Genomic DNA, 22984 nt, shown 5'->3' with positions numbered 1-22984 from the left:
ATTGAACAAGTGTGTCCAAGCAGGTGAAGGAGCTGCCGTTTCATTTTGTGTTGAAACACAAATTGCATTCAAATCTAATTAAGTTATTTGTTTTAATTAATTGCAATTTACTCATTTTTTATCACATAAACAGTTACTCAATTTGCTTCAAGCACTAATCGTATGTTTTTTCATATCACAATTGCAAACATGAATGATTAATTCAATATAAATCTGGGATACGGCAAAGTAGATGGAATTGCTTCAACAGACAACTGCATTAACTGTGATTAAAAGTAGGCATAAAAAATCTCACTGGAGGTGAATTGCACAGAAAACAGGAAATTAATTTACAAAAGTGCATTCTGAAGTGTAATGAGCATTATGTACACAGACCAGTTCCAACAAAACAAACACATGGATGAATTAACATCAACAATTCTGACTCTTTCAGTGCTCAGGAGGCACCACTACACTGGATGACGCACATTGCACTACATTCTTTGACAAATTTTTCCAGAAGTTAAAAGATCTTGCTAAGAGAGCAGCATTAGTAAGTCTGGGCATGCTCAGTTTGATCTGAGGACAGAGATAACGCTGCTCCCACAATGCAACACAGGAAGCACAGAACATGCGGCCTGGCTGAGCCACACTTTCAACAAGTTAGAATGTTAGGGTTAGGGTCAACCAAAGGGCTCTACAAAATTCCAACCCCAGCCCAATTTCTCTCTACATCCAGTAAATGACTTATAAAAGCAAAAATTCATTCAACATTCCAAAATGAATTGGGATTATTACAAGCCAAGCATGCTGCACACCGTAGCTATGTCCAAAAAAGTTCATATTTTAGACCGCTTGGAATTCAACAATTGAAAGCACACCTGTATACTACAAAGTGTTCATTTCCAGCTGGAGTCATTTTAGTAATTTAAGCAAGGGTTACGTTATTTCATTTGAAAGGCAACACTTTTAACTTGTTTCAGAGACCGTCAAAGCTTTCGATGCCGTGTAAAAAAATGTAGGCTAACTGACACTTGTGCACACAGGGAAGGACACAGCAGCTGGTGGTAATATCATAAGAACAAGGGCCAGGGTAAAAGAGCAGCCTGTTAAAGCAGAGAAGGTTTTACGCCATTTTCCAGCTCAGAACATAAAGTGAGAAGGATATTGCACTGAAACAAGCAGAGGCAGTTATCACCCCCTGGAGATCACCCACCCATCGTACCTTCGCCAGTTAAAGAGTGAGAAGAGAACACTTGCTATTTTAGGATGAAACACTCGTCATCCTAACTCCCATATGGTGCTCCTGAGTGTCCAAGCTTAACTAATTCTCCATATGTTACATGTCATTCCAACTCTGCACAAGAATAGGTACTGGAAGTGAACACTGAAAAATACCTTCTTTTTATAAGTGCACTTATATTCCATGAAATCAGCCTGTCAGAACCAATGTCCCTCATATGATCAAAAGTGAACCAGAACTGAATTTAGAATTTTGCTGTCTCAGCGCACAGAAGCATTAGGGACAAACTGGCCAATAAAAAAACAATGCAGACTGCACAAAACTGTAACTTTACATACTCCTTAATTTCTGCTGAGCTCTGTTGACATGTAACCTAAAATGGCAGCATTCTTAAAAGTCTCTATTTGCAGTAGGTTCAGCCATTTTGTAGTAGATTCAGCGATCTTGCGGTCGGTTTGCATGACGTTTTGACCAGAAGAATGGCAGTCAGGCTGAGGAGAAAAGACCATCGCTAACACGCTTGTCAGATATCGTGCGTCTCCACTACACAGCGTAGTCCTCATAGGCTTGGGCACTGGAGCCAAGGGTCTGGAGTTCGGCCTCTGTGCACGTATATGAAATAGAGCACGTCCATTTACAGCACATTAGCTCACACGTTACTGCTTTCGCACTGGCGTGAAGTACAGCATATTGCCAGTTATTAATGCTAGCTTATGCTCAGAGGACAGGTGCATACAGTATGTGATTTTTGCATCACTGTGCACAGTTACCCGTCCTATTGGTGGAGGGCGGTGATTTCTCTGAGGGGGGGTTTACGTTTATGAGCCAGAAGGTGCGTTGGACGCCCAGCGCGCTATTGTTTTTCCTGGTGTTGCCGCGCGCGACGGCGTGAAAGTCTCTGCCAACCTCAGCCAAACGCGCAGGTTTTCTCCTCCTGTTTATCTTCTGATCTACAGCGAACTTCGCCACTGTTAATCGCACAGTGGGCTATTATTTCTGTTATAAATTTTCACTCCTTCCTTTTTAAAAAAAAAAAGAAAAAGTTATTATCCTCGCTTTAACACCCTGGATCACGGCTGTAAATAAATCCCTGCCTGCTGTTTTTAAAAAATATTTATTTTTATTTTTTTAACACCCAGCTCCAGTGTTTCCCTGCTAATGAAACAATAACATTACATTCAGTGGATTATGAGAATCCCACATCTTGCAAACACTTGAAATCACATCATTATAAATGAGAATAACAAACAATTACTGCGCTATATTTTGGGGCTGACTCCAGAAGCACTAAGAGAAAAAGTCACAGTTTTTTATGAGGGAATTAAAGAATCCCTTCCTTCCATTTATTGTTTTGAAGTTTGTGGTGCTGGAATTGCATTTCCATCCTGAAGAGCCAGGTGAAAAATACATTTAGTGGATTCTCCCAAAAAAAAAAAAGGATGGCTTACCAAGGTACAGGTGAGGATTAATATAATTAGTAACACTATTTCTCACTTATGTAACCAATCAGTAAATCACAACACTTACATGACTTACATGAGTCACGTATGTCGAAACATGTAGAAATATTTGATCCTTTGTGTTCACAAAAAAACTGAAAAATGACATGAAAACTCACAAAATTCTCTGCTACCAACAGACCGTTGCTAAGTGCCTCTGCATTAGCTGTCACATGACTAAGACACGGAATGACTTTCAGGTAATTACGAAAATGAAAAATACTCTTAATGTATAATAAGTGCTTTTGTCACAGATGCTTAACAATGATGGATTAAGAATTGTTCCCAGCAAATAACTTGCAGCCAGCAGCAGCATTCTCAGGTAGGTACAGCGCGCCTGTCGTTGCCAGGGGGAGCGTTACCTTGACGATGCCACGGATGTGCATCTTGGCGATCATCTCGGCGGTGTAGAGGAACATGAGCAGCGTGTCCAGGGCGAAGGTGACGTACTGAAGAGGCGGGTAGTGCTCGAAGGTCTTGGGCGTGTTCATGCAGACCGAGATCACGCTGATGATGGCACAGGCCCTCAGCAAGGAGTGGACCCACTGAGGAAGAGCGGAACACGCGACGGTCAGCTGACCCCTGCATACACGTGCCGTCCAATCAGCTGACCCCACCAGACACGCGCTGTCCAATCAGCTGACCCCACCAGACACGCGCTGTCCAATCAGCTGACCCCAGCTATCTAATCAGCTGACCCCCCTCCAGACACGCGTGGTCCAATCAGCTGACCCCAGCTATCCAATCAGCTGACCCCTACAGACACGCGTGGTCCAATCAACTGACCCCTCCAGACACGCGCGGTCCAATCAGCTGACCCCTCCAGACACGCGCGATCCAATCAGCTGACCCCTCCAGACACGTGCGGTCCAATCAGCTGACCCCCTCCAGACACACTGCAGATACCGCCCATCTAACGGTAGAACCTCACATCCTCCAAGATTGGCTGGCATCGCTCCACTGCTTGTGGGCGTGTTTTCCATTTACATTCGTTAAATGTTTTTGCTAATACATTTTGTAAATCTCCACACAGCAATAATTAACCATTAAAGAGTCCTCCTAAACAGAACTATGTGGAATGGGGAAAAATAATCGGAGACAGTTTGCACTTTTAACCTGATTGGTTATCGCACCGTGTTCCCCCTGTCCTCCCGGGCACTCCACCGGCTTGCCTCGCAACGCCAGCTATCCCAGCATGCCTAGCGGACGCGAAGAACCCACTCTCACTGAAACGGAGGCGATAACAAAGTCGCTTCTCGTCTGAGGGCGTGTGGCTTTGCCCTAATAACTACAGCCCTGCTGTTTTGCTCCATGAACAATATTAGGGGATATCCACATCCTCCTCCTCTTCTCTCCTCCTCTCTTAATCACTGTTTCCACACACAACACTGCTGCTCGGGCGGAATCGATTATGTACAAGTGCACTGAGGGCCAGGAGTATTCTCCATCTAGAAAAATAAAATCCAATGCAGGTTTTGACTTCTCTACTTGAAAAAGCTTAGCATTAAGAGCCCTTTTCCTCAAATAAAAAATACAAAAATCAATAGTTTAACTTCAACATCGATGGTGAATCTAATTGGAGTTCAAGGTGAAATTTGGAGGTTCCTCCATCAGCATCGAGCGCACTGTTTTACAAACAAAGCAGGGCAACGAATGATGCCAGTAGCAGCTGGATGGATATAAACACAGTATATGCGTATATGCGGTGTGTCGATCAGACGCTGGAGCAGATGCTGTCCAATCACACTGCGGCGTGTCGATCAGATGCCGTCCAATCACGTTGCGGCATCAAGATGATCAGACACTGTCCAATCACGCTGTGGCGTGTCGATCAGACGCTGGCCAATCACGCGGCGGCGGCGCTCACCGGTTTGTTGATCCACAGGATGTCGGCGCTGTCGGCGAGCGTCTCGTCCGGGCCGAAGTCGGTCATGGGCGGAGCCTCCACCCGGGAGCTCTGCTTCCTCTTCAGCATGCTGGGACTGGCAGTGCTATACAGGGAGTGGATCTGCCCCGGGGGGATGGGGAGAGAGAGAGAGCACGACCCACTAAGCACACAGGAACGTCCCACCGAAGCTCAACCACCCTACACCCCACACCCCAAACCCACACTCCAGACCCCACACCCCACACCCCAAACCCCAAACCCACACTCCAGACCCCACACCCCACGCCCCACCCCACAGCACCACAGGCACCCGCGGTTTCCTTGGCCGGGTGAACACAGCCAGGGGAACCCCGAGAATCCACAGCGTCCAGACAGCGCGCCGCAGAGGACAATCTGCACCTTTTAGCCAAGATCACACAAACAAGTGCAATCCGTCCGGACACGGCCCGGAGCAAACAAGCCTTGTCAAAGTCTGACGGTCATCTCCACACTAAGAATACTTAAATAACTGTGGACAGGCTGTGCGTCTGCATCAATACAATGCATCACAGATCACTGTAGCATAGCCTAATGGTAGCAGACCGGAATGGTAGCAGACTATTTTCGGAAATGCTAACCCACTGCAGGACGCTTAAACCAATACTACACATTTCTATAAATAGTGGTAACACCAGAACAATACATTAAAAATTGGTCAGGTTTAGATTATGAAGATAGCCTTATTACAGCAGAATAAGCAGAATGACGACATACAACTAAAAATGTATGTCTTAAAGAATTGGATCCTAATGAATCAGGAGATTGTTCTGGGTACTTACTATTTACAACAATTTAGCAAAAACACAAAACCACTTCCCCATGTTCATACATATGAAAAGTAAACAGTAATAGCATGACTGTATGACTAGATGTACGGAGGCATTTTACGAGACATTTCCCACACACTTGGGTCTCCACTTCACGACAAAGATGTTAAAAATGTCGCTGTCCACTGAAAGCTGGTCTCTGTTGGCATGCAGACGGTGAGGTGAGGTGAGAGAGCACAGCTTTGGAATGTCGCACGCCCAATATACAGAAACACAACAGGGAGGAGCTATGGAACCACGTCCTGCGGGATGGCCACCGTGGTTCACAACCAAAGCACGGGTGACACACACACACACACACACACACACACACACACACACGCTGGGGACTTACCTGACGCAAAGATCGGACCTGATCTTCAACGGACGACTACACGCCACCAACCCACAGAGAGCTAATGTGCTGGGTTGAAATTGCGCGTGCGCGTGCGTGTGTGTGTGTGTGTGTGTGTGTGTGTATCGCACGCAAGAGGGGTGGGAGGTGTAGACTTACTCTGTCTAGCTCGAATTATATAAAAGGGCGGGGGGGGGGGTGAAAAATAAAATGACACACAACCACGGAAACTAGCGCACATACCAACGGTGATAGGACAGCTGAAATTGCTCCAGCATGGCACATAACATGCGATCAGGCATATCCTGCAAATAACACACAACAGTTAGTCCACACGGCATATATGGTCCACCCACAGGTACAGTATGGCCGCAGAGACAGGGCGTCCACCACGGCTGACAGAAGGCATATATGCGACACTGAGTGGAGGTGTTCTGGGACAGACGTGACCCTGGCAGCAGGACCATGTGACTCACAGTCAGGCTCCTCATTGGTGCGTTCATCCCCGGGTTACAGAGGGGCGGAGACCAGCGCGAGAGAGACTATGAGCCCGGGATTGTGGGGTGGGGGGGGTAGGAGGGGTCGGACTGAACACCTCTTGAGTCCTGTCATCAGAGAGACATCAGGCTACAGCGGCACAGTCTGGAGAGGAGCACTCACCGTCACACACAGCCACACAGTTTGGCCCCGCCTCCAGATACACGCAGCAGGTGAACAACAAGGCAAGCGCTGTCACAGGACAGAAAAAAGGACCATTTCCTAATCATTTTTGGTATTTATAACTGTGGGGCGTGAGTGGGTGCACGCCACATCAAGACATTGTGCCATTTTTTTTTTTAATTTGAAGGTGTGAGGGAGGCGGGGCCTTGGGACGGGCCAATCAGGACGCTTTCTCACATTCTCTTCCAATGAGCAGCTTGTTTTCCCACCCTTTGTTCTCTGGAATGCATGCTCTCTGCTCTGCTCTCTCACTGGCTACACTCAGGTCAAATTGAGAAAGAAGTTTAAAAATAATTATTTTTTTGGTGAATATCATTCTGGATACCTGCAATATTTAAGGAACATAGCTATAGTGTAGTCCTTTCCCACTTTAATATTTCGGGCTTATGGAAGAAAAAGTGGTTGATTTGCTAATGAGGAGGGAAACGAACATGGGTAAGTCAAAATACAGTAAGTTGTTCAGAGCAAAAGCTTTTTCTAACTACATTTCCAACAGCAGAATTAACCATTCATATGTCAGAGAGTAATTGTATTCTATACCACAACTAGATGGCTGAGCAGGTAGGCTATTTGCATGGTCATCTAATGTGTCAGCTTTTTAGCAGATATCACGCATTCGGTACATGTACCATAGCTTTGCACCTGGTAAAAACATTAGGCATTACAGTAGCTCTGTTTCCTGAAGATCACACCAGCCAAAACACAAACTGAACCACAAGCTGCTTCATTCCAGCTAAAGGACAGCCTGGCCTCAGGGGCCAGAAGAATTCTTGAATGCCTTGTTGTGCCACATAACAATAAACTTTAATTTTTTCACAAAATATAAGTAACAGACTTAATTTGTATATGCAGTAGCATTAAGCAAAAAGAAGTCGTAAGTCAACGACCTTTGACTAGACTGTTGTTATACAATTTAATGTGAAACAGCAATGACAGGACATCATCAAGCCTATTTTTTCAGTCAAGTTTACTGGAACAAAACAGAAATTTCACCAGGTGGATTCATCTACATGGAGATTAAAGGTAATTTTTAAAATGATGGCAGCGAATGATGTTTCCAGCAAATCGTCTTCTCAGGTGTAGCCTATTTGATGGAGGAAAAACCTCTTCTCGTTAGGCTACATGTCATATTGCAATATAACCCTAAACCCCATAGCTATATGTCTGTAACTGTAAGAAGCATTAATGATCAAACCACATGTTCAAAATATAGCCTACAAAATATACAGTACCCCATTATAAAGTGAACACGTGGCGCCCGCAATTTTTGTGATATTTTTCACAAGATGGAACAATGATTCAAGCAAAACCCTGAACAGCAAATGGCAAAATTACCTTTGGTTCAAAGAAAAACGGGCAAAGAACTGAATGACAACATAATGTGCTTCTTTTTTTCTGTCCCCCCCCCCCCCCTCATTCTAATACCAAATGTGTCAGGAGAAAGAGCTTGTTACAAGCAATTTAAAATGTAATTGCTGCACTTAGCATATGCTGGTAGGGCTTTGAGCGAAGCTGAAAACAAAATGATACGGTGTGAGTGCAGTAATGTGGGAGTAAGTCTCTGAAGACTGCAATTACCCCCACAGCTCTGAAAAAGGACATTCTTCCCACAGGGAGGCTGGAATAACTGGGCAGGTTAATTGAAGCTGCTGGTATATCTTGGCTGGCCTATTAGTTTTTTTCGCAAACTTAGTTTGAGTTTGTTTTTTTTTTTGCGAAATTCCAGGAAGACTTGACAAACGCCCAAACGTTTGATGATATGCAGGCCAACATAGGTAGCCTAAATATTACATCCATATTAACAAATAATTTACGACACTAAACGAGAATGTTAGAGGTAAAGTTAAATCCACGCCACAGAACTTTTGCAGGATTTTTGACGATGATTTCTAAAGAAAAGATTAAGGAACTGAAGGGACATTTGTAGGGAAGAGTCAGAGGTATTTTTCTCACGCAGGACACAGTGAATAAGAATATTAGTTAGTATCAAAATGACCACACTTTGTGTTGTTTTTTCCAATTCTTCTTTCTCGGCAAATCATATACCGATGCACTCATTTTTTGACAGTGACCTCTTGCTTTAACTCAGAGCACCAACAGGTACGTTTTTACATTTCCTAAGTATTCAATAATGTAATAGATAGCAATTAGCCTAATTCCTACTATAATGGTCAGGTTTGGTTAATTCTGACTCTACAGTTTAAAGATCTATACCTGTGAAAGTCACTCCGCTACCTTTTTGCTTAGCTACAAATAACAGCAATACACTCAAGAAAAGAAAACGGTTCCAGCAGTTTTGCTGCATGGACCCCTTATAAAGATTATTGTTTTTGATTATTTTCCAATACTTTCTTTGAAAAAACAACATATGGTAAATACATAGTAGAAAATACTCCTGAAATCAAATCTTTTTCGTTTTACAATTCTGTTTTTCAATTAGGTGGGTTAAAAAGCAGCTGCATTTATATTTGACCCAGGTCAGCGATGAACTTGTTGACAGGTAACAAGGCCTACCCTACTTGTGCTTCCATTTGTTATCCCACTATAGTTAGGCCGTTTCTTATTTATTTATTGAGTACCTTACAGTAGGAGAGATGTTTTTTTCAAGTACAGCTAATAATATACTAAAAATGTTTAGGGGATGCGTCAATATTTCAATACACTTCAATAGCGCTATTTTATTTATTAGACCCCCTTTCAATTAGACGCACAGATGGAGAGATAGTTCACATGATTGGGACTCAAAAATATAAGCATCAATTCTGTGGGACAATTCAAACGTTTTTGAAAACCATAGATGGTAAACATGTTTAATACTATGTCACAAGTAAATGTATATTTAGGAAACAATACCCAATTGCCCAAACTAACTCAACATAACAACATATAAACCGTAGATATTCATTCTGTGGCCTTAGTTAACGTTAGCCTGTTAGCAACCATTTTGTTCCCCTGCCATTTTAAGCATAACCATTGCGGTACTCTTGCATTAATCCATCTTGTTTTTAAAAACAAAACGATTTTACGTTTCGATTTCCATTTCACAATGCGTGACGCCACATTAATAAATAAGAGCAAAGGTATGAGAATCAAAACACAAACGTAAAGGACTGAGATGCTGAGCATCTGCAGGGCTAATGTAGGCTTTAGTTGCCATGGAAACAGATGAGACGTGCATGTTGAATTAAAATACCCAGCTGCAAATCTTTATATGGTGGGTGCTGTGATAGCTAACTATATCTTAAACAACAAAATAATACAAATCAAATTCGCACAAAAACATTGCGAAGAGTATATTACCGTTAGATAACGGCTTATCAACGGAGGCCTAGGCAGAGCATTGCAAACAACCATTACTTCCTGGAGGAAACGCCAAGAGAAACAGCCGTATAAAACATCTCAAAGCACCGACAGGTATATAAATTTGCGCGCCGCGAACAAAAGAATAGCTGTCAGAATATAAATAACATCGAACTACTTACGCGTATTTCTGAGCTTTATTTTTTAATATGCTTTTGTCTCCATTGCGTCCGCAGCTTCCCGGTCCCTTTAATTGGAAGCGGTTGTCTCAGCGCGCCCCCCGCCCCACCTGCTCGGTAATCACATCAGCAGCTGCCGCAGAAACGCCCGTCCGTCCACAGTAAGCAACCATCACCAACCACACAGGTCAGTGTGGAAGGAAGCGACACAGGCCGTGTGACCGGTTTAGAGATGCACACTGTGATAAACGATTGTTTCAATATCTCAAAACAATTTACTACAGCCACTGCTATTCTGTAGTAGGCTATACGTGTCCTGTTTTCCAAGTATTGCATTTTCTTGTAATAATAAAAACAGCCTATTTTTCATGTATTTACTGTATATTTAAATATGTGTTTCCATCCCTGTTTCCGCAATTTATGTTTGATGGTATATTCCCCCACTAAGTATTTAATCAGTTGCAGTATTTCCTAACGTGCCCGAAAGCTCGTGAAATAAATCAGTTTTCGACTTTTCAACTTCGTGTTGTCGGTAGCTATTTTTTTTTGTCAACAAACAAAATTCAAATTAGCCTTTCAATGATTTACAATAAAATAATTAGTTTTAGAGAAAACGTCATGCTCTTTTTTTATTATTATTTTTTTATATAGAGTAAACTGGAAATGCAAACTTGAATAAAACAATCGTGACATTTTACGATATTGACATTTGAAGTAATATAGAAGCCACAAGTAATGTCTTAAAAAAAAAAAAGAAAAAAAAAGAAATGAAAAAACCCCTGAAGCCTACTCTAAATTAATTTTATACACCAGTTGCATTTGAGTATAAATGATGTCTACGGCCATCTGCCAACTCGAAACGCCAACCTGTGAAATATACCTGACAGTTGTGATATAATTGTGACACTTCATTAGTCAAATTAGCAGCAAGCCATATGAACGTCACAGAAAAATTCAGTCACCATCTCACCTGCTACAATTTCAGATGATCAGATTAAGAAGCTAAAGAAGACTTCCAAATCACATTCCTTATTCCGTCAACACTTGTATATGAAAATGAGAATATTAATGACTGCAGTGTGCGCTAATATATTATAACAAACAGAGGACAAAGTGAAGTTATGAATGGGCTCCAAGTTAGATACACTGGTTTGCTAATGCTGACAAACTAACAAACAAATACACACACAAAAAAAGTGTTGCAATGTGCTGTTAACATTCCAATTTTCAATATTATGATTGGATTAGGATTGCACTGAGGATGAAGATTTTGCAGATTGCATGATTTTGCTAATTTGGGGTGGGGGTGGTTGGGGGGGGGGGGTTAATAACAATGATAGTTCAGAAGAAACGAAAAACAAAGCCTGTGCAGAAATATAACACCTTTGCCTGCTTTTGCTTTTGAATCAGCCTCCACACAGTCTCTCAGTCTTGGGGAGGAGGGGTTCATGTGAACCCTATGAACCTTGTCTGTAAGTACATTACATTACATTACAGGCATTTAGCAGACGCTCTTATCCAGAGCGACTTACACAACTTTTTACATAGCATTTTACATTGTATCCATTTATACAGCTGGATATATACTGAAGCAATGCAGGTTAAGTAACTTGCTCAAGGGTACAACGGCAGTGTCCTTACCCGGGAATCGAACCTGCGACCGTTCGGTTACAAGCCCAGTTCCTTACCCACTGTGCTACACTCCGTCTAAGTATGCATGTATAGTCATATAGCTATACAGTGGCTAGCTATGGTAAACAGTTAACTGGCTGAAACTGACCTTTAGTTTGCTGGCTTCACATGACACTGGAGTGGGAACATCTGGAGGAATTGGTGGGAACAAATGTGCAATAATACAGGATATCAGGACATCATGGCACCGTATGTCTGCAGAAGCTACCCTGACCAGGAGTTTAGACCATTAGCTGATATTAGCTATTGATATTAAAGCCATTTATCCTCAATGTTCACAATTGAATGCTATTCGGTTTTCTTCGCAAACTTGGCAAGGTCAGCAATAACAGAAAATAACTCTCCAAACTGTTTGCGAAGCAATTAAAAAAAATTTTATTAATCAAGTCATATATAGATAATTATCAAATAAAGTCATTGTATCATTTTGGAAGTAGTAAACGCAAACACAATGAGTTGCAGATTTCATTGTGAAGCAATGGGTAACAATATATAGGAATGGGAATATAAATAGGAATATAAATTATACCCTTGGTTGTGTAGGAAACAAGATTTCAGGTGGCAGCCTAATTGTTCAGGAATAATTTAGAGAGTAGGCATTAGTTGTTCCAGTAAATCAGATGGATCACTGCCCCTGGCAGCTCTCCAATATAAAACCATAAATATATTTTTTTACAGTATGCATTACCAGACTTTTAATTAGTTTAGCTGCTTTCCAAATATAACACTTTTTTTGGAATAGTTTATTTACTTATGGAGGAAACTTAATTTTTATAACTAATACATTCTGGCAGTTTGCATTGTTCATAATTAGACTTACAATATGCAATTTGTAAGATCAAGTTTGATATTTAGAATTAATAAACAAAGCAAACCCATTAGGTAGTGTTTATAAACCCTGTCCTGTCTAACTCTTATTTGCAAAGCAAGGGGAAAACAAAGCACGGCTTTACTCTTACTTTCATAAAGAAAGGATTAATTTAGCACTTCAGAGAGCTGCAGTCTATACACTACACTACAGAATATATCTGACTGTTATGCATACAATCTGGCATACTAAAAGTAGCCTACCTTGTGGACTTACAACTGCTTTCACTTAAATATGAGAAAACTTTCTTAAGAATTTTTTTTTTTTTAATTGCTGAATAAGCCACCGCAGAACACACATGAAATCAATAAATAAATGACACAGCATACATTTACACTGCAAACTCTGAGGAACTGGGACAACTGCAGAATCAACCATCTGGAAAAACGACTGTTTCTAATTATTCCCCCCTCTCGAACGGGGACTGTACTTTCGCTTTTCTGGCACGTTACGCCGCCTCTCTCCGACGTGGGCCCAGAGCGCTAACAGTCGTGGCTAATCAAAGGCACTTGCATGGAGAGACCGCGCTGGCCTCAGAGGAGCTCGACCCGGTGCTGGCCGTCCGTTTCGCCTGTGCGCTCTCCCTCCCTCCCTTCTGTTCGGAGAAGCTGAGACTCCTGCAAGGCATTCCACCTCTGGGCTAACACTGGGAACTAAACATGCACGCGGAAGCTTTGGCCAACTCCGTCCTGGTCTCCTTGCTCCTGATTCTGCTCTCGGCTGCGGAAGAAAGTTTGTCGCAATCGTTGAGGTGAGGGGGCTTTGATTTTTTTGTTTTTTTTTGTTTTTCTCTTCAGCTTTTAGCATTTTTTTTTTCTGACAGCTGGTGTGTCGGGCGACTGCACAGATCAGCAAAAAGAGACTGCTCTTCGGGGCTCCGTGCAAGCCCAGTACGGTTAAACAAATGTTCTGCCAAAGTTGGGGAACGGAGATTACAGTGCTGGGACAGTCAGTGTGTGTTTTTCTTTTTCTTTTTAATAGTTTGTACTTCACTCCCAGTTACAGTGAGAGAGCTTTTGGGCTGAGTTATATTAAAACCAACGCACAGTGAAGTCTCATTCAGGCTGTACGGTGAAACTTCAGAAGTAGCACCTGGCACCTTCCCATGCAAACACTGAAGAACTGTGATGTTTTCCTAAAGCAATCTCTGGTGACAAACACGTTAAGGTTTGTACATCTTAGTGTCTTAAGGTTTGAGATATTTGATTCACATCTGGCAGCCATCCAAAATGTGTGGATGGTCGGTTTTGTGTCTCTGTAAGTCACCAGAGAAGGCATATGAGACAGAGCGAGATTCATGGGTTACAGCCATGCTGGAGTTTTGTTTTTTTACAATTTAAAAAATATCGGCATCAAAGCAGATCCTAATTAACTTGACACTGTTTGTTTATTTCTGTAGCCTTAAACAGTGTCACACATTTATATCTCAAGCTTGTCTTGCTGCATACTCTAGGGCAGTGGTAACCAATCTTTGTTCCTGGAGATCTACCATCCTGTATTTTTTTAATTTCAACCCTATTTTGGCACACCTGACTCTACTATTTAGCAGCTTAACAAGATCTCTGTTGAATGAGGCGTGCTTTGTTAGGGTTGGTTGGTTTGAAAACCTACAGGACAGTAGATCTCCAGGAACAGAGTTGAGCAGTCCTGCTCTAGATGTTGAATGAGGCGTGCTTTGTTAGGGTTGCAGTGAAAACCTACATGATGGTAGATCTCCAGGAACATGGTTGGCCAGCCCTGCTCCAGCTGTTGAATGAGGTGTGCTTTGTCAGGGTTGGAGTGTAAACCTACAGGAGGACAGATCTCCAGGAACAGGGTTGGGCGGCCCTGCTGCAGCTGTTGAATGAGGTGTGCTTTATTAGGGTTGGAGCGAAGACCTGCAGGATGGCAGATTTCCAGGAACAGGGTTGGTTGCTTGCACTAGGGGGCCCTACAGCGCACTGACTATGTCCCGGACGAGCATAAACTACATTGGCTCAGCAGTTGAGCCGTTGTTTACATAAGGTTAGTGCTTGCAGGCGCAACTTCACAACCGCATAATGGCCACTCAGGACATGCGAGTTTCTGTAAACACCAGCAAGATGGCACAAAACAAGCCAAGGGGCCAAAATTAGAAACTCAGGTTATACCTGCATTCTCCAGACTTCTTCTGAGAAGAAAGAAATATCACGACAGTTTAGCAGAGTTTGTTTTATATATTGCATTTGATAATTACTCATGCACGAGAAAGAAAATATGCTGTAAATGATCTTTACATGCAAAAGCAGCTCACTTGGTCAGGCATGGCACAGTCCATAGGGTTCCACGCTGTACATGATTCCCCTCGTGCGGTTGGTGGTTTCACTGCCATGGCAACTTTGGAACTTTGATTCCTTCTCTGTCTGTTGCCCTCTCTGCGTTCTCCCTTTCAGAATAAAGAAAAAAAAACACACATTAAGGAGGATGGCCTATCTGATCTCATTTTTATTTTCTATACATAAAACAGCTCACTCATAATTTCAAGCTTGCAAAAAATAGAAGGTAAATTTTCATAATGTTGCCGAGTACAGTTTCACAGAGCCAAGGGTAGTGTCTAATATCAAATCCCTTGACATCTCTTTCCTTGGGAAAATAAGTTTTTTTCTTTCTTTCTCACAGCTTAATAGCCTCAGTAATGTCAGTGGACTGCAATAACGGCAGTAAAAAAATGCTTAGAAGCCACCAAATGAAACATATTTTACTGGCAGACCCTTGGGTGGTAGAGTTGATAAGAATAAGTGCAGTAATACTGGCTGCCTTTTTGTTTTTGAAATAGAGAAGCAGAACCAACACCGTCCCAGAGAAACCTTCTGTGGTTATATAAAGTACCGTCGCTGTGTTACCAGAAGCATTGTTTTACAGAACCCCAAATTCCTGGTCACAAAACGCAAATTGTTTTTTTTGTTGTTACTGTTTAATTTTATCTTGTAACTATAAAATGTTACAGACATGCATTAAAATGACTCCAGTGTTAATTCAACTCTAACAGAATGCACAATTGTGCAATTGGGACCATATGTATCGTGCAAGGGTTGATTCAATGCTGAGCAATTTACTGTGTAATTTGGTCTTGCGGAAAATAAAACCGTATATCTTGAAGAGAATGGGAGTTTGCTTCAGTGAAGTAGAAGGCCTCACTGGCCAATTCAAACACTTCCTGAATGTAAATCTGCTGTGTTTCCTAATGAATTATGAATAATAATTTCCAACTTTGTGAACAAAAAGAAAGAAATGAAACGGTCAACGCGCTTGCTCTGGAGTCGTGGTTTATGACAGAAAAAATAACTTGAGGAAAGCATCTGGCAGCCAATCGCTGTTCAGAACAGTCCCTTTCGGGTGCCAGAATTTCTGTGAGCCATTAAAAAAAGGTTTAATGCAAAATACATCCTTTTAAAGGCACACATTTTACATCGGAAAATTGTGCAACCTTAGTATATATTTTGCAGACAGTCATATCCACATATCCAACCCTAGCACTTTACATGGCACTATATCGTATAGGTTACGTTAGTGTCCATTAGAGTTGGAGGAACACTACAGCAATGCAGGAAAATTGCCTTGCCCAAAGGGTTCAGCAGGACTGTGTCTCATCCAGGATTTGAACCTGCAATCTTTCTTGCTCAAATGATTTTCAATGGTCCACTAATCTGACACTAAATAAGGGCTTTTGTTCCCACAGGAGTACTCTGAGTGGTTACTTTTTTTTTTTTTTTTTTTACTTTAATGTATTGATTGAATCAGGGTCAAAGTCGTGAAGTGATAAAGGTTAAGGATTCAGACGCTAGAGATGTTTTTTTCCTGCCAGACACCATTCATTCAGTGACTCATTCCTGATTTGGGGGTGGGTGGGGGGGGGCAGACGGGCCTTTTGCTTCCAGTTGGCACTGGACTGTTGCAGTTGAAACTGCAGTTTAATTTCGCCTCTCTTTCCTGTGAACGATCCAGGAGTAGTTATTGCCCCGCAGCTTTGAACGTCGGGGAAGAACCATTTCTTGCCGTGAGTTATCAACAATTTCGCCAGTCAATAAAGGCAAAAGGAGCCGAAACAAAGTGCATTAAAGCTTAAAATAGGACACGCGTGCTGTGATAAAATGGCCGATATTAGGTAAAAGAAGCCATTCGTTTCAGAGATAACTCTATAGGGCACCTCTTCCTCACACACACACACACACACAGGTCAAAAGATTTACAGACTGAATGAGTGGCTGGTTCTCATTATAGCCGTGCAGCACTGCTTTGTGCATGAATCATGCACATGCTGTACAGTACTTTTCCTCTCGGATGAATAATAAAAACAGATTCGATTTCGGGGTCTAAAGAAAACAAAACACCATCATCTGTTCAAACAGACGGTGGCGATTTTTGGGTTGTTAAAATGTCAGGTGTCCTTTCCCCGCTCAGGACGGGTAGCGGGGCCTGCCAGCTCTCCGGGGAGCTTTCGCAGCGCCGCTGCCGGACCCCGGACGGGCTCGTCTGCAGCGGGACGGGGGAATGCGACTGCGGGGTCTGCCTCTGCCCCGTCACCGAGCCGGGGAAGTACTACGGCCCGCGGTGCGAATGCCACGACTGGGTCTGCCCCACGCACGGAGAGAAGACCTGCGGCGGTAAGCAATGTCCTCCCTCCGTCCCACTCTCTCTCTCTCCCTCCCTCCATCCATACATCCCTCCCACTCTCTCTCCCTCCCTCCATCCATACATCCCTCCCACTCTCTCTCCCTCCCTCCATCCATACATCCCGCTCTCTCTCCCTCCCTCCCTCCATCCATCCCTCCCACTCTCTCTCCCTCCCTCCATCCATACATCCCGCTCTCTCTCCCTCCATCCATCCATACATCCCTCCCTCCATACATCTATCCCTCCCACTCTCTCTCCCTCCCTCCATCCATACATCCCGCTCTCTCTCTCTCCTCCTCATACATCCCTCCCTCCATCCATCCATCTCTCCCTCCTCTCCTCCTCTCCCTCCCATCCATCCATCCCACTCTCTCTCCCTCCCTCCATCCATACATCCATCCCGCTCTCTCTCCCTCCCTCCATACATCCATCCCTCCATACATCCCACTCTCTCTCCCTCCCTCCATCCATTCATACATCCCGCTCTCTCTCCCTCCCTCCATCCATACATCCATTCTTCCCTTCGGCCCATCCCTCCCTCCATCCCTCATCACATCCATTCCATCCATCTCCATCCCTCCGTCCCTCCCTCCCTCCATCCATCCCTCCATCCCTCCCTCTCTCCATCCATCCATCCCTCCCCCTCTCCCTCCCTCCCTCTCTCTCTCCTCCTCCCCTCCCTCTCTCTGCAAAACATACCGTCCTTCACCCCAGCCTTTTGGGGTGCATTAATACAGGGATCCGTTTTCCAGGTGTGCGATGGAAAGAATATATCCGGGAGTCACATGACCCAAGTCTGGCTCTTTTTTTTCTTCTTTTTTTCCCCCCCTAACAGACCCTCCATCATTAGTTGCAGAAACCTGCTTGTATTGATTCTGTTCCAGGGAACTCAAATGCTGTTTCGAAGAGCAAAGCTTTTTGATTTGCTTTTTTGCAGATAAGACTGCTGGGTTTTTTTTTTGTTACCTTTGAGACGCAAAACCAGAGTCACAGGAGCATTCACCTCCAGGGCTCCTCATTTTAAAAACATGGCAGATTCCCAGCAGCACTCGATCTGAAGCCTGAGCTTTGAACTGAAGACGGCAACCTGGCGTTTAGGAGAGCGATGGGAGCTTTACGTTTCTAAGAGCATGAATGCACATTTCCATGAGAAATCAAACGCACTGTCTGTTTCCCCAGAGACCTCGTGCAATTGACATTGTTAGCCCCAACAGCTGTGACTCACAAGACTTCTATAACGTGCAGGCGGGTGGGGGGTGGGGGTGGAGGGGGGAGACCAACCAGCCTCTCAACCAAACGCTGACAAAAGGAAAAAAATTGGAATGCTTCCAAAAAAAAAAAAGTCGGCATCCAACTCAGTTATGTAATAGGACTTTAGTGGAATCCTACCACACATGAACACATTTGCATGAAGTAAATTTTAATGCATTGATAAAATGGAGAATGATTCTAATCTCATGAAACACATCATGCTGGCCTAGAATTGGGAATGACACAACAGGCGCTAGCCTGAATGGCGGTACTGTGGGTAGCATTGCAGTAATAACCTAGGTTCTGGATCTGGCTCTGACTCTGGTTCTGTCCACGTGGTCTCTGCATGTATTATGGCTATATAGGGGTTCTTCCCACTTCCCGCAAAGTATGTGCTTGCCTGTGCTTAAGTGGGTCAGTTCTCATGCATGTTTGTTTGTCCAGTGATGGACTGGTGCTCCAGGAGCTGATCTGATGATCAGCGTCTTGCCTGCTAGTTAGTCAGTCTGACCGTACACATACATCACACACATTGGATTATGAGGTCACTGATTAATGTTGGTTACATCATTCTGGCCATTGAAGGTCCAGGAAACAGGATTCAAATTGAGGTTATAGTCCCCGGGAGAGACAACTGATTGTCTTCTTAATACGTCTTTCAAGTTTTTAACCCAGTTATAACCATTAAACACTATTAGATTACCGTGACCTGGGTGGGCGTGCATCCTGAGCTCATTAACATTCGTATCCATGAGATACGTCGTATGTAAACCACTTCTCATTGCAAGAGCAGAGCCTGTTGATAGTCCCATGCAGAAACATTACACTGCCAGACAAAACAAAAAGCAACATAAATTAGGCTTTGTCATCGTATAATTAAATCTGAAGATCATCCAATGTGCAATAACATTGTAACACTGAGCTACAGCACACCAGCATTAGACTTTACAGCAGTCAGAAATTCCATGCATTACACCAGAATAAAGAAAGGCTTTGATTCCTCACGTGTAAGCTTGAAATTTGTTATCACTAGCTAACGATAGGCCTACTTACTGACCCACCACACGTCTGTCCTGCGACAAGTTCCGGGAGAAAATTGGTGCTGAAAATACTAACTGTAAGGGCTGTTGTAATATTGCAGTGCCTGTGGGCTCCAGAAATAAACCCCATTTCTTGAGAGTCTCTTCATTTTTGGAAAAGTAAAATGCTCATTGCTTTCACCACATCCAGGGAAGGGGGCAATGCTTAGACATTTTCTACTCAGCTTGCCTTGCCCACATAAAACAGTGGCAAGAGCATCATTTACATATTACATGTAGGAAGGATTTCACTGGGCATAGTGGTCTGGTTACGTAACTAACTCCACCCACTGAAATCCTGCCATTTAGCCAATGGGGCACAGGCTTTTATACATTAAAAAAAAAATTCTGAGCCGTAATGAAAATCTACAGTGATGTAATTGATTGGCAGCCTCCAGTGACTGGTGCTTTTGTTTCTTTCAAAGCAACACTCTGTTTTGAATTACACTTTGCCCCGTGAACAAGCAAACTGCAACCTCGCCAGTTGTTTATCACATGAACCAAGTATGAACACTGAGCAGCTAATGACAACAAGAAAATAAAATCCATATTTGTGAGCAAAATCCAGAGACAGTCAGTATACACAAAGCAGAAAACGCCTTGTACAGCATATGCTCAAATGCACATGGCTCACAGCATGTTGTATTGGTGAGGGTTTGTGACAAGTTCAAAATAGCTTTTTAAAATGGAAATTAGAGCAGGTTTTGCTAACGGTAGCCGTAGGTTCCATAGCCATCAGTTTCATTTTAGCGGCTGGAGTTAGCTGGAGTCAGTCCACCCATGGCTGTTCTCTGAAAAGAATTTGTATTCCCTGAAACTTCTGCCCGCCAAAAATGAGGGATTTAAATCTGTAATCTTTATAAATAGCTCTGCTAAACAGCAGCATGTAATGGGGCAATTTGTGTGTGTGTGGGCGGCGGGGAGGGGGGGGTGCTTTGGTTACACCTCCAAATAAAAGATCTGTGAATAGTACTGTCATATCCTTCGGCCTTCTTTTTCATTGACCTTGAAAATGACAGGCTTAACCAGATACAGTTTTACGAAAGGAGGTGTCAATCTTAGGAGATGTGGAGAAGCACTAATGGAGACACACAAGAGGAGGAATAGGACTTATTTGCGGGTTCTGAGAGCTTAGAAGCGAAGAACTCATCAACACTTCCAGACCCCAAAAGCTTGCTGCTAATGGGGTTTCTCTCACCGTGACTGAACAGCTGTGACTGGGGACACACACCTGGAGCAGGGCGTAATCAAGGCTAGTTAATACCTATCAAGAAAAAAAGAACACCCTGAGTCTACCTGCTGATCCAGATGGCAAAATTTGTGACTGTTTAAAAAAAGATTTTTTTTAAAGGAGAGTGTCTCCTTATTGCTTTTGAAGTATTAATTGCATTAACTGAAGCATGACTGATCACAGCTTCCTACTTGCAGTAGGCCTTGTAGGTGCATGATTTCAGCCTATATATACTTAATCATATATAAAATATACTCATTTCCATTTACGAGGCAAGGAATGGCGTCTGGTGTGGGGGTGGTTTATGATCTTGCTATATTTTGTATTTGGAAATACTTAATGCTGCACATGTTCAGTGCTTCAAACTAAATCAAAATTATGCATATTTTTCATGACAGACAATCAGAAACAAAACATTAGTACAAAACAAAGGTTATGAACCCACAAATATCTCATTAATTTTCATAAGGTCTGCAACTAACAGATAACTACGCAGCGGTGGTCATTGCCATTTGAAGTATGTATGATAAAATGTTCCTCTTAAGAAGAAAGGTTTTAGAAGAAAAAAAAAAACTCAATTTGCCAATTGTCATAACACTGAAAAACCCATGGAAACTTTAGAGCTGATCAAAACAAAACAGTCCAAATTGTCCAAGAGTGATAAAAACCAGGCCCTCCTCTCAGGGTTGCAGTAGTGTTGGGCTTTATGCCGTGCAAAGCAGAAAAGCTGTCCCTGTTCTCAGTGAGAAGTGAGTTTCCTGATTCATTCTCCATTACTGTCGCTGGCAAAAGTAGCTTTCAGGCCAACTGACAAACAACATCCAGTAGATTCTAACTCAACCTTGCTAGCTAGCTAGCTAGTCTCAAGCCCTATTCTGACGGGATTAGTTTTCCTCAAGGATGTCCAGTAATTGGAACTATTAGCCTACCTGTTACTCATGTGATTTTAATCCTGTCAGAATCTGCCGTGTCGGTAACTTTTAAATGGCTGCAAAGTAAATTTCCCAGACTTGGGGGGGTGGGGTGGGGGGGAAGCAGGTGACCGAGGCCCTTTGGTAGTAATAGTCCTGTGTGAACAGACATGCCATTAAACTAATCATCACAGCGCTGTCAGCTGTGGTCACTACTACACCTGGCAGTTTGGTTGAATGTGCCAGGCAGGCAGTCATTCTGCGGTGCTCACGTTGTGACAGTAGCTTACTGACTCTTAAAACGCTTCTTTCCAAGGTAAATGAAAATAATCTGCTCAGTCCTTGAGGAAACAGGAGGAGCAGCACCCTTAGGGAACCAATGACGTCCGTACAATATTACCGAATCAGAAAATAAAAAGTTACGAGTTTTGTCGGTAGGTTATCAGCCAGAACATCTCACTGTCAGACAGCAGTGGCCTTCACTAAATGACACAATTCTCCCAGTTCAGTAACGTAGCTCCATGACAGCATGACCTTTCGGTCTAAACGAGATTTTACTGTAGGCTACCTCTCCCATTTGAAATGCCCGTATTGTACATAAAGACAGTTTTTATTTTTTATTTATTAAGAAAGCTAGTCTTGCATGAAGCGTGGGGTGAGCATGGACCGTCTGAGCAGTGACCAGTTTCACCGGCTGCTCACTTGTCATTGCAGGACTCACCCACTGTCGTACAGGATAAACTCTACCACAGTATAGAGTGACTGACAGCTACGTGTGTGTGTGTTTCTAGTCTGGTTAACAAATTTATGTAAGCAAGGGAGGATGAAAGCTTTTTTTAAAAAACAGTAAAACAAATAAATAAATAACCAAACCTGCCACATTTCAATTTCAAAACAAGAAAACATGCAACGTTTACAAGGATGATGACTCCCCTCCCCTGATGCCTGTGTTGTTTGTTGTGATTGGTCTGTAATCAGAGCAGTTGTCATTCTCCCCCCCCCCCCCCCGCCCCCTCCCACAATGCATTTCTGCTCTGAGCTGGACCTTCCCCTTTTTCATGGAGAGTGAGGAAGCTGAACGTGGCAGCACCCCCCCACCCCACCCCCCATCCCCCCACCCCTATCCCACAGCCTTCTCCCTGCAGGATTGCTCGGTTTCTAAATGAGCCATATGAAATCCCTGGCTCCCGATTTCCAGATTTCTTCGTCCCCCCCACCTCCCCCTCCCCCAGTCAGGACTGGCTGAGAGTTTGCTTGGGGGTGTGACGCACTGCTCTTTCCCCTGTGTTGAGCACTAAAGTGCTGCTCAGGG

General features: G+C 43.2%; 2 protein-coding genes across 2 annotated transcripts in view; one reads left to right on the top strand and one right to left on the bottom strand.

Annotated features, from left to right (window-relative positions):
• Positions 1-22984, bottom strand: part of nalcn (sodium leak channel, non-selective) — a 197398-nt gene that overhangs the window by 124007 nt on the left and 50407 nt on the right. Inside the window, exons 2-5 of the mRNA XM_064311109.1 lie at positions 14841-14972; positions 6053-6114; positions 4589-4729; positions 3084-3266 (exon numbers count right to left, since the gene is read on the bottom strand). Coding sequence (XP_064167179.1) covers positions 3084-3266; positions 4589-4729; positions 6053-6094 — 366 coding nt within the window. The 5' untranslated portion in view covers positions 6095-6114; positions 14841-14972. The remainder of the gene's footprint in view (positions 1-3083; positions 3267-4588; positions 4730-6052; positions 6115-14840; positions 14973-22984) is intronic.
• Positions 13017-22984, top strand: part of itgbl1 (integrin, beta-like 1) — a 74924-nt gene continuing 64956 nt past the window's right edge. Inside the window, 2 exon segments of the mRNA XM_064311110.1 lie at positions 13017-13319; positions 16988-17190. Coding sequence (XP_064167180.1) covers positions 13228-13319; positions 16988-17190 — 295 coding nt within the window. The 5' untranslated portion in view covers positions 13017-13227.

Source organism: Anguilla rostrata, chromosome 15 (genome assembly GCF_018555375.3).
Source record: "Anguilla rostrata isolate EN2019 chromosome 15, ASM1855537v3, whole genome shotgun sequence".
Classification (NCBI taxonomy): Eukaryota; Metazoa; Chordata; class Actinopteri; order Anguilliformes; family Anguillidae; genus Anguilla; species Anguilla rostrata.
The sequence above is the reverse complement of the archived record's forward strand: the minus strand, read 5'-3'. Positions and strand labels throughout refer to the sequence as shown.